This window comes from Diachasma alloeum, unplaced genomic scaffold (assembly GCF_001412515.2).
Source record: "Diachasma alloeum isolate Michigan unplaced genomic scaffold, Dall2.0 Dall_scaffold_00359, whole genome shotgun sequence".
NCBI classification, from domain to species: Eukaryota; Metazoa; Arthropoda; class Insecta; order Hymenoptera; family Braconidae; genus Diachasma; species Diachasma alloeum.
Window position 1 is genome coordinate 437,185 of NW_021680498.1, and position 16,036 is coordinate 453,220.

General features: G+C 36.8%; 2 protein-coding genes across 2 annotated transcripts in view; both read left to right on the top strand.

The window, feature by feature from the left end:
- Positions 1 to 3,462, top strand: part of LOC107041218 — a 13,891-nt gene extending 10,429 nt beyond the window's left edge. Inside the window, exons 4-6 of the mRNA XM_015261662.2 lie at positions 396 to 529; positions 1,459 to 1,690; positions 3,034 to 3,462. Of these exons, the coding sequence (XP_015117148.1) occupies positions 396 to 529; positions 1,459 to 1,690; positions 3,034 to 3,146 (479 nt within the window). The 3' untranslated portion in view covers positions 3,147 to 3,462. The remainder of the gene's footprint in view (positions 1 to 395; positions 530 to 1,458; positions 1,691 to 3,033) is intronic.
- A 6,507-nt stretch (positions 3,463 to 9,969) lies between these two features.
- Positions 9,970 to 14,895, top strand: LOC107041265 (ATP-binding cassette sub-family E member 1). The gene is made up of 4 exons (XM_015261738.1): positions 9,970 to 10,057; positions 10,303 to 10,544; positions 12,127 to 13,692; positions 14,459 to 14,895. Exons 2-4 carry the CDS (start codon positions 10,332 to 10,334, stop codon positions 14,504 to 14,506), a joined length of 1,827 nt encoding a protein of 608 aa, XP_015117224.1. The 5' UTR covers positions 9,970 to 10,057; positions 10,303 to 10,331; the 3' UTR covers positions 14,507 to 14,895.
- Positions 14,896 to 16,036: the final 1,141 nt, after the last annotated feature.

Below are 16,036 nucleotides of genomic sequence, written 5' to 3' on the forward strand. Positions count from 1 at the left end.
CAAACTCTGGTCATCAACTCTGGTTTTCAGTTGAAATTGGAATTGTTAATTTACACAATAATAGGATTGCATTGACGATTTTTTCTCAACTCGCAAAAACCTTCAAACAATTTGCTATCGATTGGTGATCAAATTTTTTGGAAATAATGACATAGAGGGGATAACGCCTTTTTTTCAGAGGTGATTTTTCAAAAATTTATTTTAAAAAAAGTACTAACTAGCAAATGTTTTTTATTAGCTCGCAATTTTCTTCAAAACTACTTCAATGAGGAAAAAAATAAAAATTTGGAATATCTNCTGTTATTGAAGTAACTAGGTGCACTTATTCAAAGAATCAACTCTTTGAGCTGCTCCCTCCTGTTTTCATCGCAAAAATAACTATTTCGATGGTTTAGTTGTTCCAGAGGACGATCCAGTACTAATCCTTGGACGACGTCGTCTATCGCCTGGTGACACATTAAGAGCTAATTGTACATCGGGAGCAGGTTCCCCCGCCCCGAATATCACGTGGACTATTAATGGTAGCCCGGTAAATATGAATTTAAAATTGGGCTGAACAAATTATCACTTGCTAGTTAAGTCATATCCTTTCTAAAAAAAAACATGGGCAATATCTCGAATGGAAAATGAGAACTCTAACATGGCGGATATCCCGAACGAATGGAGAAATTAAGGCGGTTTTCATGAGTACAACCGTCCTGCGTGGAATTTTCATGAAGCCCGCCTATCAAACAAAAGAGAATTGAATACAATTCTACGAAACATGAATAAACGAATCATAATTGTCCAAATCATTTAGTTCGGAGGAAAATAGAAGAATTCTACTTTCTTAATATTGCCTTTACTAAGGTTTCCTTCGAACAAAGTTGATTAGAATTCAGTAGCGAAGCGGTAAAGATTAATAAGTCAGTTTTTTTTTTATCGAAAGTGAGTTATTGATGGAAAACGATTCTATCTATTGTATTACATATCCTCTATAAACGATTTGCGTAAAACAAAAAAATTGACCATATTTTTATTCAAATGAAAAACGGAGTAAGTCCTGAATTTCATTTTCAACCATCATATCCTGCGAGTTAGGTCGACTCATTTCGGTATGAAAAAATTTTCGAGCGAAATAAATCGACTTATACCTTCATTCTCCTTTCATGGATACTTTTCATATTGATTTTATTGAAAGAAAGTTCTAAAGTCCACACCGTGTCCCCTGGCGGGAATTTTTACCACCTCTTCCTGAGAGAATCACCCGCGCGGAAAATTATATATGGGGAACATATATAAATAAATTTATGATGTCTATATGACACTTATATTAAATATATAGACGTATATATTCTACATATGAGTGTTATACAGCATTTTCCGCCGATTTCTATGCATAAAAAAACATATATTATGTATACGGCTATTATGCGATGTCCGTCACGAATCATGTGCAATTTTTCGCTCATTTTTCAGAGAAACGACTCATTGATTAGTCGAAGAGAGATCTTAGAAACGAATCACATGTGGGAAAGCACGTCGGACTTGGAATTGAAACTCTCTAGTGAGCATTTCCAAGATAGTCAACTTCGATTGCGTTGTTTCGTTTCTATAGATGGCGTCTATACTTCCACAGCGGAGACAGTAATTACCGAGGACAAGCCATTAATTGCCTCCATAACTGGTGATGCATCACCCCACAGTCACCGTAAGTTTGAGTCAATTTCTCAAATAAATTTACCATGGTATTGAGTAGGTACGAACGGGTCGGGTGGGGGTTTGTATCTACCAGTTTACGGTATTAATAATATATCCCTAGAATTATTTTATTTCTTACGAATAAAAGGCTTTTCTTACGAGCCTCCGGCTCGGCTGGTGGCACCTCCGCTTATGGGTCATCTCGTCTATCGCTCGGCTGCGCGTGTTCTACGACTGTCCCTAAAAACATTACCCCACTTTTTCACACTTGTAACGTAATATACTACTTTTTTACATTTCCTAGCATTAACGATGAACCGGCGATAACTGAATGTAGTAGGTGAGGCGGTGGAAAATCTCTTGTGTTCCCACAGAAAACTAATCCCTAAACAAAAAAATTTTGACCCTTTCAATTGAATATTTAGATCATATTTGAAGTTTTCTATGGTCCAATATTTTTTATCACTATCCAATTTTTTTCCTATGCCATGCCCGCATCCAAATATTTTTATATTCTATTTTAATAATAAATGGAAAGTAATTAATTTGTGAAAAAAGTGCTAACGTCGACTCCACATAATGCTTTGTTTCCAGGGGTTGGTAAGCCTGTCACGCTCTAGCGAGGAACTCGTGTAAATTTTTTCCATCGCGACTCGTTTATCCGAAAAATTCATAACCCATGTCGCTCTAATTTAATATCCATGAGAAAAATATTAGCAAATTAATTATAGTGCCTCTCTGTGAAGGAACCTCAGACAGAGATCATTTTGTATCCACAACTGTCTCTGAAACACTTTTGAATTTGCCGCGTTTATCCCCACTTGATCGCCATGTGCTACGCTGTCGCCGTTCACAGCTGCGCGCGCAGAAATTCTGATTTGTAGTGTTTTTTTTTTTTTTTTGCTGAAAAATGTTCTGAACCGACGTAATTTTTCTTGAAGAAGGTGTATTTATCAATATGTCACACGTGAACGAAGTTTCGTGACATTGGTTGCATTTTTACGTTCATGATGTGGATTTTTCTTCATTTGCCATAAGAACACGGTTTAAGTGGCCTTTTCTTAAATAATTTATTTCACTTGAACCGTTCTGTGCAGCCATCTGAAACTCCACACGGGGCTTCGGAATATATCGAAGAATGTACTTAAAAAATTTAATAAAATTGGCTGCATTTTTTACCTCGTCGGTTCATCGTTAAGTTCAAGACGGTTAAGAGTGCACCTATCAGAGAAAGTGTTAAGGCGAAACTGTGTAACATTTTATATTTTATATTTACTGTTTTTTCGCTGTAATATGAAACTTTGAATTTTGTCAATTGCAGCATAAACAATCTCTCTTCTTGTATTGTTCCAGGTGCTAACGGATGTGATGCAACATTCTGGATACCTCAATCTGGAGCGTACCTAAGGGGAAGAGAATTTTCCCTCGCAGTATCCATCCTCCTGCTCAGTGACTTATGCAGATAGCTCAAGTTCTGATTGAAAAATCACTGACATCGTCCATGTAAACCTAGTAGTCTAGGGCTTCCAGTTACAAATATATGAAGGGAATGATATGTATGGAGTAGATAGAGAATGATTTTCATTAAATAATTGAGTAAAACTGGTCATATGTATGACGACGAATTCTCATTGAATGATTCATTGAGACCGCAAGGGCGGCATAACGATACAATATGTTAGGAAACAAAGTGATAAAAACAGTTTACTTTCAAGCATGTTATCTTTTGATGTAAATTGTTGACAAAGCATTAATAAAGTAAGAAAACACGATGGTAAGTTATAATCAACGAAGGGTAATTCATGTGCATCAAATACACACATTCATTTTCACGGATCATACATCCAAAAACAGTCAGAGGGTCAGAGCGCATTTTGATTGTTCTTTGTATTATTCATCATTTTGCTTTTCTCGATGCTCTGCATTTATAGTTTCCCTTTATTTGGTTTAAACGCAGTTTTCGGGGTCAGAAACGTGGAGTTACAGCATTCACTTTCTGGAAAAGGATATACTTGAAGAATTTCATACAAGTTCTCCTGAAAGTCGTACAGTAAAGGTTCTCTTCAGTAATCTATACTTGGGAGATTTCGCAAAGTGCTTGAGCCACCAAATTTCGATCGTCTGTTATTGAGTACATTATAAAATGATTACCAAAATTGTGCATCGGTTTTCCAACTTCCGATGATGCAGATCTAAGAAATGAAACGGTCAAAGTGCTTGAGATTTTGATCATCGTTTGTTCATGCTCCCAATAAAAGACGATCCAAATTTGGTGAATCTTGCACCATGTCAAATTTTGCAGAAGTATATACTAGTAAAGAGGAACCTTAAGGTGTTTCGTGTGTAGACCGCAGGAGGGGTAAAACGGAAGGGGAATATTATTGTTCTCAAGCCCTGATTCAATCGCTAAGCACGAAATTTTCCAATTTTCAAGTAACTATTTAAGTGTGCATTTGAACATTTTTTGAATATTTATTTTATTGTTGTCTTTATCAATAACATATGAGAATAAAAAAACTCAATAACTTATGACAAAGAAATCAACTAAGTCATTTAGAGTTTTTTCCGGGAATCCATAGGGACTGACTTTTGGGTGGTATTGTCTTGGAATATACCTTAAGGGGTCTCATTAACTGTCTATACGTACGGGAAATTTCACAAACTGCCAGAGACACCAAATTTGGATTATCTGTTGTTTGATGCATTGGAAAACGATGGTCAAAATTACACGGACATTTACCGCTTTATTTTTAAAAAATGCATTGTCGGAAATTGAAAAAAAAAACGTTTTTTCACTTTCCGGTAATGCATATCTCGAAAATGCAGTGGTGAACATTCTTGAAGTTTTGATTATCGCGGCAGCTTTAACACCTATGTGTACACAGTATAGATTAGTAAAGATATTCCTCAAGTTACCTCCATGGGAAAATATCTAAAAAAAAATAATAATATAGGCCAATTTAGTATATTCTTTGGATATATATCAGATTTATATAAAATATATATGAAACATATATAAATTTATATTTTATATAACTTTTATGTATAAATCAGGCCAATTTCAAGCATAAAATATATAATTTACAGAATATATATTTTTCCGTATGGGTAAACATGAAACCCTTTCCCGCATGTATTGTTGCGTATCCCCCTTCGAATCCTTAAATAGTAAACCATCTGAAGGATGCCTGTGCAGCCTGTTGAGATACAACTGTCTTCTGACTCGATCATCATTCGATTCCCTGAAATTATCCTAACGAGCTCATCGATTGTATTCTGTCTGATTAATTAATAAACTGTCCGTCTACATTATTTTACTTGACGTAACAGTACTCATCAACTAAATTTTAAGGGTGTACGTCAGTAAAATTTATAAGTCCTCACTAGGCCTTGGGACCCATTGAACAGTTAGTCATATATGACGGAGTATGGGAATAGCTAGGGAAAATCGAAAACCCCATCGATTTTGCCCCGTGCAACCACGAAAAACTTCATTTTTTCCTGTTTTTACCCTCAAAATGCTCCTTGCGCCGTAGTTTTCATACAATTTTAGCTTTTTTCAAAATGTTCTTTACACTTTAAAGAATAAAGTTAAACACCCAGTTTAATTTATTCGCAATCGATTATGAAGACATGAATTTTGAATTTTATCAATTTTACTTTACTCTAAAGACGCGAAAAATTCATGAAATTCAAAATTCATTTATCCATGATCTATAACGAATAAAGTAAAACGGATGCTTAACGTTATTCTTTGCAGTGTAACAAACATTTTAAAAAAATCGTATAAACACTACGGCGCAAGGAGCATTTTGAAGGTAAAAACAGGAGAAATTAAGTTTACGGTCGTTATACGGGGAAAATTCCCTAGTTATTTCCATATTTCGTCATATATCACACACTGTTCAATGGATCCCAAGGCCCAGTGAAGTCTTTTAAGTTTCACCGACGTATTCCCTTAAGAAAATAATGTTTTTCTCACAAACCGCAAATTGAGAATTTCTTGAGAACCAAGCTGTTAAATTTCCCCCGTTATCCCATTATTATATGAAGAAGGGAATCCTATCCATCTGTCAGGTTGGCCACAGCAGGTCTCTACATTCACGCCGGATGGCAGCAGTTCCACTCAAGGAGGTAAGGCTAAGCGGACACCCATCCAAGTACGAAACAGACTGAACGCTGCTTAGTTTGAACAACTGTCGAAGCCACACGTACCCGTACGTTCATTACTGTCACTCAGAGTGTAGTTTTTTTTTACAGAAAACCCCGTACCCATCAGCCTAAACCGTCTTGAAAAATTATTTATTGAGGGAATTTTGCAGAATTAATGATTAAGCCACTAGCGCCAATAAGGGACGACTCACGTAAAGTTCCGTGGCGTTTCATGGCTTATTGATATGAAAGACTTAATATGAACAACAATGCAACAAAATTATTGCGCGTAAGAGTGGGTAGAAGGGATTCACTGATATGCGACAACCCCGCGTTACTAAAACGTACAGATATGAGTGGTAGCAGCTGAATGACTATTTTGCCGTCGAATGCGGATGGATATCCATGCAAAATCGGGAGATTGAGTTCCGCAATGCTTTTTTCCACCAGCAGCAGAGTTGGGTTAAAAATTGGTTAAAATTGTGGTGGGAGGTGAGGTTGAATGTTATATCGATGAAAACATGGAAAACATCACATTCATATCGGTTCAAACCTAATTTTAGCCGATGTTTCACTCAACTCTTTCTCATCACGTCTGTAAAATGTCGTTTTATGGATACTTCGTATCCGTCATACGCTGTGTGCGCACATTATGAAGAAAAATTATGGTCGTCACTCGGCCGAAAAAAACTTTTCTGACGAGACTAAGGGTTGCAGGCCGAGGGGAAGCCGAAAAATGCAATATCATACTGGTCAAAATTTTTTTTTCGGCCTGGTGAAAAAATAGGTATTTATATTCAGCTCCCAGGTGAAAAAGGCTCTGGTGTTCTTGGAAGAGGCAGAACATAGCTGCCGTCGCCGCAGGTGGACATGCACAAATAAAAAAAAAACCTACTTTGGCAGTGCTACCAAATCGTGGTGTCACCCCATTTAAAATTGTACAGGTTTTGGCTATAAATCGCCAAAATCTGGCAACCCTGCTCATTGGATGGAAAAATAAATCTCACAAATTGCTGATGCATCAAAAATCATGTAAAAATTGATAGTAAAAGACTAGATAAATAAGCAAAAGAAGGTAAGACTTAAATGAAGAAAAACAACTCAAAGAGTTCGAGAATGAATCCTTGAGCATCACTGACTCAAACTTTTTGTGATTCTGAATATAAAAACTTGGATGCATTAACTGGGCGTTAGCTGAAGATTTATTTAACTAAGCATGCTACAAGTAGCCCTAAAAGAGATTTTTGCATTTTTTCCCAATCAAAATCATTACAACGTTCAATTTTCAATATTTGTATTGAAACGTATCCAAGAATTCACGAAATTGTTGTTGGTACTTGGGCCGTGGCGTCATCTGTGGACGGAGCTGTGCACCCGACTCACACTGAGCGAGCCAACGCCCCAACGACAGGCCGGGAGGACTAACTATAGTTATACTGGAGCAGACGCTAGGGATCAGAAATCGCGCCGAAAGAGAGAGTGGAAAGTGGTGCATTCATCCTTTTCTTGACTATCTGAGACATGGGGATCTATAGTATGATCGGCCGATTCAAGGTCAATCAGAAGAAACGAACATACACAGGGTGTCCCAAAATGGATCTGAGATATCGTGAGGGTAGCTCGAGGGGGGCGGGGGTGGGGGTTGGGGGCGAGAACCTAATGAAATTCTTATCTCCGACGCTTTGTTTATGAGTTATCAAGAAAAAAAGGACAACCAATCAAACATTATTCCCCGATGAAGAGAATATCTCCTTTCCCACTGAAGGTGGAGGGATGATAGCATTGAATGTCCAATCGATTTCAATTAATTTCATTCCTCGATATTGAATGAGAGTGCAGACATTAATTTTCTATAGTCTTTGATTTTCAGGGTCACATTACAGTTAGGAACCAAATGACTGATGATGCGTAGAAATTCATTACGGGTATTCTCATCCGGGCCTGATTATAGAAGAATTTTTTTTTTTCAGATCATGTGCATTAATGGCCAATCCATTCCCATCATTTCCATTTCTGCAGCCGAAATGAGAATGATGGAGATATGAATTATTCATAAAAAGAGTTATTTTCGATGGATTTGGGCTTTGTTGAGGAATAACTCCTTAACAAAGCGCCGAAGACAAAAATTTCATTCGTTTTCGTCTCAAAACAGCCCCAAGCTACCGTCACGGTACATCAGATCAATTTTGGGACACCCTGTATAAGGTTTACATAAGTGAAAAAAAGACAAGGCTACCATTTCACACCGTCTCGCTCGGCTCGATTTCTTCACTATAGAAGTATATATGACAAGCGCCCATTTCAGTAGACCTATAGTTCACTGCGCGGGAGCAGCCTAAAACGACGCCAAGCGGCCATCCCAGATACACATCGAGAAAGGGTAATCACCGGATTACCAATTTGGGAATCACGCTCAAGAGTGCTCAAGAGTGAGCAGAAGATCAAAATACATTTTGACAACTTTGAATTTATTAATTTTAGTTGAAAACTAATTTATTAATGAAGCAGTGTTATTCACTTTACTTTCCGATCTTTTCATCATGCAAGTTAAGATGAGTTTCACAACATGCTGATAATCTATCGAACCATATAATGACACCAAATTTTGATCATTTGGTGATGGGTGCATTAAAAAATGACATCCAAAGTTTTAAAAACTTCAGCCGCTTCATTTTCAAGATGTCTATCATCGTAAATTGAAAAATCTTGATTGGTGAATGTTGGTCGATGCACATCTCGAAAATGAAGCGGTTGAAGTCCTTGAAATTTAGTTGGGAGAAGCATCAATTTTTTCAAAAACAAATTTCTCCAGTCGAGTCATGTCCAATCGAGCCTGATTAGGTTTTAATTATGATAATTACCTTGCTCTGAGTACTTTGGAAGATTATGTTGCACATGACCTTGGATGAACTCCCCCCAATGATTATTCATTTTTCCTGAATTTTTTATTTTTTGAAGGGAGGAATTTCGATTAATCTTTTAATGATGATAATTATTGAAGGATTTCACGCAAGGGCATAACTATCATGATCATCTTCTAGAGCAATTTAATTTTCATAATTGAACCCCAATTAGAATTTCTCGGGGCTGAATCGACTGGAAAAATATGGCGTTGAAAAAATAAATACGTCTCTCGAGTGAGTGGATGTTGGGGCAAAAATAATTTCTTTTTCTCAGTGTGGAAACGTAAATTTGAGCAATTACAAAGCTTCCATGAGGAAACAAAATTAATGAAATTGAGTGTACAACAATTTATCTTGCCGACTGCTCTCGAGTTATCGACGATGAACCTCGATGGTAATGTACCATCTGCCACTCCAGCATCGGTATGTCAGAAATTCTACATCCGTTCATTCGCTGCACGCCGACTCCCAGCCATGCAGACTAGCGCGGAAACCTTGAAAAAAAAATCAAGAAATTTATGAAATCAAAATAACCCAAAAAAAAGTTCCCACTAGACTTGAAAAATTCAATTGACTTCAAATTTCCCTAAAATAAAAAACTTCAGAACGAATCTTCAATTTTATTCATTAACTCTTCATCAATTATTATTCATGGATATTTCAGACTCAAAGCCAAAACCTCAAGTATTTCCTAAAAATGAAAAATATCTAAACCCAATGTTTCATGAAAAAAAATCCATGATAGCTAAAATAAATCTCTTTAGTCATAAATTTAATTACCGTTAAATTTTGAAGTAGTCAATTTGTCAATATCACTCCTAAATTTTTAATTATTGAAGTAATCATCAATTTAAATATTCAAATTCCGATTTTTTTTATTAATCGATAATTTAGTTAAAAGAAGAAATTGACGATTATTTATTTTAATTGAAAATCCCTTTTACGTAATTAATATTATTCATTCAATAGAAAATTTACAGTTCCATATTATCAATTATTTCACTATTTTTAATTTTTAATGAGTATATTTAAACCTCAAAAAAAATATTTTTTGTAGGTTTAAATACATAAAAATATAAATATTAAAAAAATAAACCTTGAATAAATAAATTTGAAATATTAAAGAATTCTATGATTGGTGGGGATTCCTGATCTCTCTATTTTTCCACGATTAAAAAAAAAATCGCGTTATCGAGGTGAACTATTGCCCACACCGTTGCAGTAGAACCCCAATCGTTCTCTTCCTCATCCCTTTCCCCTCTCGGTGTGCCACCGAGAGCCAACAGTGCTAGAGTTCACCTCCACGTTTCGTCACTTGACAGGTAAAAAAAAGTCCCAATTCCCCACGAACCCATTGAAATATCTCTCAGAAAATAGCGATAAACTGGGCAGAGCCAAGAGCACCGAAAAAACATTGGCATAAAGTATCGACATATGTTGAGAGCATGCTTAGTGCTCGAACAAATAGGTTAGGAGTACCATCTGTGCGCCTTCCTCTCACTCGAGGTCCACCCAGAGATTGCGTTGGGCATTGAATAATTACAGTTCTGCATTATTCTCGTTGCAGTGGAGGCCTAGCCCAGTAGAAGTGTCACGATGCCGCCCAAAAGGTCAATGGAGGAGACGGATCGGTTGACGCGTATCGCAATCGTCAATTCCGACAAGTGTAAACCAAAAAGATGCAGACAGGAGTGCAAACGCTCGTGCCCAGTTGTTAGAATGGGAAAACTCTGCATTGAAGTCACTCCAAACAGCAAAATAGCCTCCATATCCGAAGAATTGTGCATTGGATGTGGTATTTGTGTTAAGGTAAGCTAATTAATCACGAATTCAGGAGCGAAACTGTAAAATGGTTCAAGTCAATTTTGACTATTGCCCAGTTTTCACTGAATATCTCGAAATGTAAGGGAGATGGCAGAATTTTTGGCAGAACCTTTTTTGTAGCCCTCAATTCGCTCTTCAAAAAAGGTCATGAGGAAAATTGAGTTATTCCGCTTAGATTCGGAGATATTCCTGGAAAATTCTGCAAAGGGCTGAATTGAGTTGAACTGTTTTGCTGAATTATTTTCTAATTTATGAGAATATTCATTTTGATAGGGGGTAGAGTGATGACGTGAGTCTGAGGGCTGTTTGCAGATATATTTGTGGATATTTTTAGAGAGAGAGGAGTTTTTCCATGGAATTTTTCCTGAGGACAGTTAAATTTTTCACTAGTCCAGTCCTGGGGTTTTTGTCTAGAGCTGGTGGTTTAGGATATATTTATAAAATACTCTTGGCGTATGATTTGATTTGATTAACATTAATTCACGATTTAAATTTCTGCAGAAATCTTGTTCCAATCGTTTCTGAGGTATTTGAAAATTAAATTTCATTCTGAATTTTCTATTTTTGATTTTTCAGGAACTGATTGGTTAGGAATGATTATCTTATAAGGTTTAGAATTAGAAATCTCATGTTTCATATTCATTTTAATAGGGGGTAGAGCAACAAAATGGACCTGAAGCCCATTTACAGAGAAATTACGACATATTAAACATATTAAAGATATGAGAGAATGAATTTGGGATAATTTGTCATGGGATATATTCATAAAATACTCTTGGCGTATAATTTGATTTGATTAACATTAATTCACGATTTAAATTTCTGCAAAAATGCGGTTCCAATCGTTTTTTAAGTATTCAAAAATTAAATTTTATTCTGAATTTTCTATTTTTGATTTTTCAGGAACTGATTGGTTAGGAATGATTATCTTATAAGGTTTAGAATTAGAAATCTCATGTTTCATATTCATTTTAATAGGGGGTAGAGCAAGAAAATGGACCTGAAGCCCATTTACAGACAAATTACGAAATATTAAACATATTAAAAATAGGAGAGAATGAATTTGGAATAATTTGTCATGGGATATATTCATAAAATCCTCTTGGCGTATAATTTGATTTGCTTAACATTAATTCACGATTTTAATTTCTGCAAAAATCCTATTCCAATTGTTTCTGATGTATTAAAATATCTTTAAAAAGGCATAAATTTGGGAACATTTTCCATGATCTTCCCTGAGGACAATGAAACATCCCACAAATACAGTCCTGGTTTTTGTCTATAGCCAGATGTTCAGAATATAATTACAAAATATCTACAAATCACTATTAATTCACGATTTAAATTTCTGCAAACGAAAATCCTCTTCCAATCCTTTCTGAACGTATTCAAAAATTGAATTTCATTCTGACTTTTCTATTTTCGATACTTTGCGAACAGATTGGGGCTGATCATCTCATAAGCTTCAGAATATCCACCGAATTCGCAAGAATTTTCTCCGAAATTATGTCACCCATCACTCCTTCACCCTCGCAGACCCCCAACTAACTCGCCCTCTGCTCCCCAGAAATGTCCCTTCGAGGCGATATCGATAATAAACCTACCCAGCAACTTGGAGAAGGAGACAACCCACAGATACTCCAAGAACTCCTTCAAGCTCCACCGCCTCCCCATCCCTCGCCCCGGCGAGGTCCTAGGTCTAGTAGGCACCAACGGAATTGGCAAATCGACAGCTCTGAAAATTCTCGCTGGTAAACAGAAGCCAAATCTGGGTCGTTTCTCCGACCCCCCCGACTGGACCGAGATTCTGAGCCACTTTCGAGGCTCCGAGCTCCAAAACTACTTCACAAAAATCCTCGAGGACGACCTGAAAGCCCTCATCAAGCCCCAGTACGTCGACCAAATACCCAAGGCAGTGAAGGGAACAGTTCAGCAGCTTCTCGACAAAAAAGACGAGTGCGACAAGCAGCAGGAGATCTGCAAAATGCTAGACCTCACCCACATTCGTGATCGCGAGATTCAGGCCCTGTCCGGGGGTGAACTCCAGCGATTTGCCTGCGCAATGGTGTGCATTCAGGACGGCGACATCTTCATGTTCGACGAGCCCTCATCCTACCTGGACGTCAAGCAACGTCTGAACGCTGCTGTGACGATAAGATCCCTGATCCACCCTGACAAATTCATAATCGTCGTTGAGCACGACTTGTCAGTCCTGGATTACCTCTCAGACTTCATCTGCTGTCTCTACGGTGTGCCTGGTGCATATGGAGTGGTCACTATGCCCTTCTCAGTTCGGGAGGGCATCAACATCTTCCTGGATGGCTTTGTGCCAACCGAGAATCTTCGTTTCAGGGAGGAATCTCTCGTCTTCAAAGTGTCTGAGAGCTGCACGGAGGAGGAGGTGAAACGAATGAATCATTATGAGTATCCGGCAATGACCAAGACCATGGGATCCTTCAGTCTCAATGTGGAGAAGGGACAGTTCACTGATTCCGAGATACTTGTGCTGCTTGGGGAGAATGGCACTGGCAAAACTACCTTCATCAGAATGCTCGCTGGTAATCTGCCACCGGACGAGGGCTCTGGAAACATTCCCATGCTGCATATCAGCTACAAACCACAGAAGATCAGCCCCAAGAGTCAAGGAATTGTCAGGCAACTGCTGCACGAGAAGATTCGTGATGCCTATGTTCATCCTCAATTCATTACTGATGTCATGAAACCGTTGAAGATCGATGATATCATGGATCAGGAGGTGCAGAATCTCTCCGGGGGAGAGTTGCAGAGGGTTGCTATGGCACTTTGTCTCGGGAAACCTGCGGATGTCTATCTGATTGACGAACCCTCGGCTTATCTGGATTCTGAACAACGTTTGGTAGCTGCCAAGGTTATCAAACGGTTTATTCTGCACGCGAAGAAGACTGGGTTTGTGGTCGAGCACGACTTCATCATGGCGACGTATCTCGCGGATAGGGTCATTGTTTTCTCGGGGGAGCCATCGTTGAAGACCACTGCACACACCCCTCAGTCGTTGCTGAATGGGATGAATCGGTTCTTGGAACTGCTGGGGATCACTTTCAGGCGGGATCCTAATAACTTCAGACCGAGGATTAATAAGAGCCAGTCGGTGAAGGTAATGGATGGGTTATTCTATTGTTCGTTGGTTTTGTTGTTGCTTTCGAATGGAAGATTTGTGATCGCTCCAATTTAAGTTTTCAATTTTTTGGGTTGGGGGTATTAAATGTGATCTTAATGTCAGAATATGCGATTTTTGATTATGTCTGTGTGTATGGATGTACACTGGCAGAATATTCATCTTCATCTTTCAAAATTTCATGGAAAATATGGTAGTGATTCTCACGAGAGAGACATTTTTAGGTGGAATTTAAGGAAATTCATGACTTTTCTGTGGCTGTGAGATGGAAATTTCACAACTTGGGTGAAGTTTCTATGGAACATGAAAATTCAGAAACAAAATGACATGAATTGTCAATTTTCCCGATTCTTCCGAATTTTTATGGAATAATTGAACTGAAAAATCGAGTGTTTTATTAATTTTCTGTTCCAATTGTCAGAAACTGAATTAAATTCTCGATTTGGGACCATTGGGATTTGATTTTCTGACAATTCGAACAGAAAATCGATGGGCTATCTGATTTTTCGATGAAAAAATTTTCTGACATTTCACTAAAAATTAAACATGATAAAAATTTCCGATATTTAACATGGAAAATTCAAACGACAATTTTTAACAGTGTAGGTGGTCTTTTAATTTTTTTTTTCAAATTTTCTTACAAGAGAGTCATCGAATTTCATGAATTCTTTCGTTTTACCTTTTTACAACTCTGACTTTGATTTTTTTTTCGACATTTAATTAATATCTTTGCTTCTTTCCGCAGGATTTGGATCAAAAACGAGCCGGGCAGTACTTCTTCCTGGAGGAGTAATGGGTGAAACATTCGAGAACTTTGCATTTTACCTCGGCGGTGCTGCAAATCAATCAAGTAAAAAACTCATCAACTGCTGCCAACTTACAATTGATCGAATGAGTAAAACGTCTATGGATATATACGAATAATGGAGAAGGATGTGTAATAAAAATTGTCAAACAGGATAAATAACCTCAGTGAATGAATTCGAATAATTTTCATCTGTGTTATTATTCAGGTTTGAGATCGATCCTCTATTCTGATTGAAAATGTAAATTTTTTTAGAATATTTTGTACGAATATTTTAACCAACACAGATCGTTTATTTCTCTCAATATCATTGGCAGTTTCTCCAAGTTGGCTGTTATACATCTATAACAATAAAGTGAAAGATTTCTCATGGACAATTGTTGGACTTATTGATCGAGTTATTTGTATTTTTTTCATATAACAAAAATTATTCAACAACGATTTAACACTTAAGGTAACGGCATCGATAATTCGGTCTATCGAGAATGACGAAAAATTGAAGTTTTGAAAAAATTTAATTGTTATTCATCTCCATAGTTTGTACAATAAACTGCACTGGATTACTGTCAATTCGCAAACAAATACGAAACAAATATATTAATAAAATATTTCGAAACGTACGTTAAGCAACGTCAGATAACCAAAAATGAATAATTCCAAATTCAAACAAATGTAATGACTGACAGTCACAGGTTCATCAGCCACCCATGAACTAATATTTCATTTGAGATTTCATGTTGAGAACTCCAAACACATTGCTAAGTTCATAAAGCATTCAATATCGACAGATTGGTATTTGTCATTCCCTCCAGTCATGAACTATAATTATAGAATATTTCATTAATTTATTTCTGTTTTGTACTTGTTTACGAATTGACAATAATCTAGTGCAGTTTATTGTTTTCTCACATTTTTTTCGTCACTATATCACGTATGTGGTAACTAAAATTAAAGTTAATTCATCAAAAATCCTGGTAAGGGGACTATTTTAAAAATTTTATACCTGTAAAGCCACATGTCGTCAATGAAAAAAATTAAAACTCGATTTTACCTCATTTTCTGATTATAAAAAATGAGTACTAAGATCATCAGCATGGCAGGGGCATCTCCTTAAATAATTCCTATTGAAAAAAACGCACCGAAAAGTTTCGAAATTTACCAATAAAATCGGTAAAAATTGATAGAATTGTTTCGCGAACGCGTTAACTTCACGCACAAGAAAATTTAATACAAAAACCTATCGAATTCGTTAGAGAATTCTATTGAATTTCTCTTAAACTTTCTACCAGTTTTTGGTTGATTCTATTGACATGTCCAAAGAACACATTCAATAGAAAAAGTCAACAGAATTCGATTTTTCTATATAACTTATTCTTTTCATATATTTTCAATAGAATTTGCTCGACTCAAATTTTCCAAGTTTTTTTCATTCTATTTTTCTTTTCTTCTCATCAAGAAAAGCGAAAAAACTTGGAAAATTTGAGCCGAGGAAATTCTATAGAAAATATCTCAATCGAA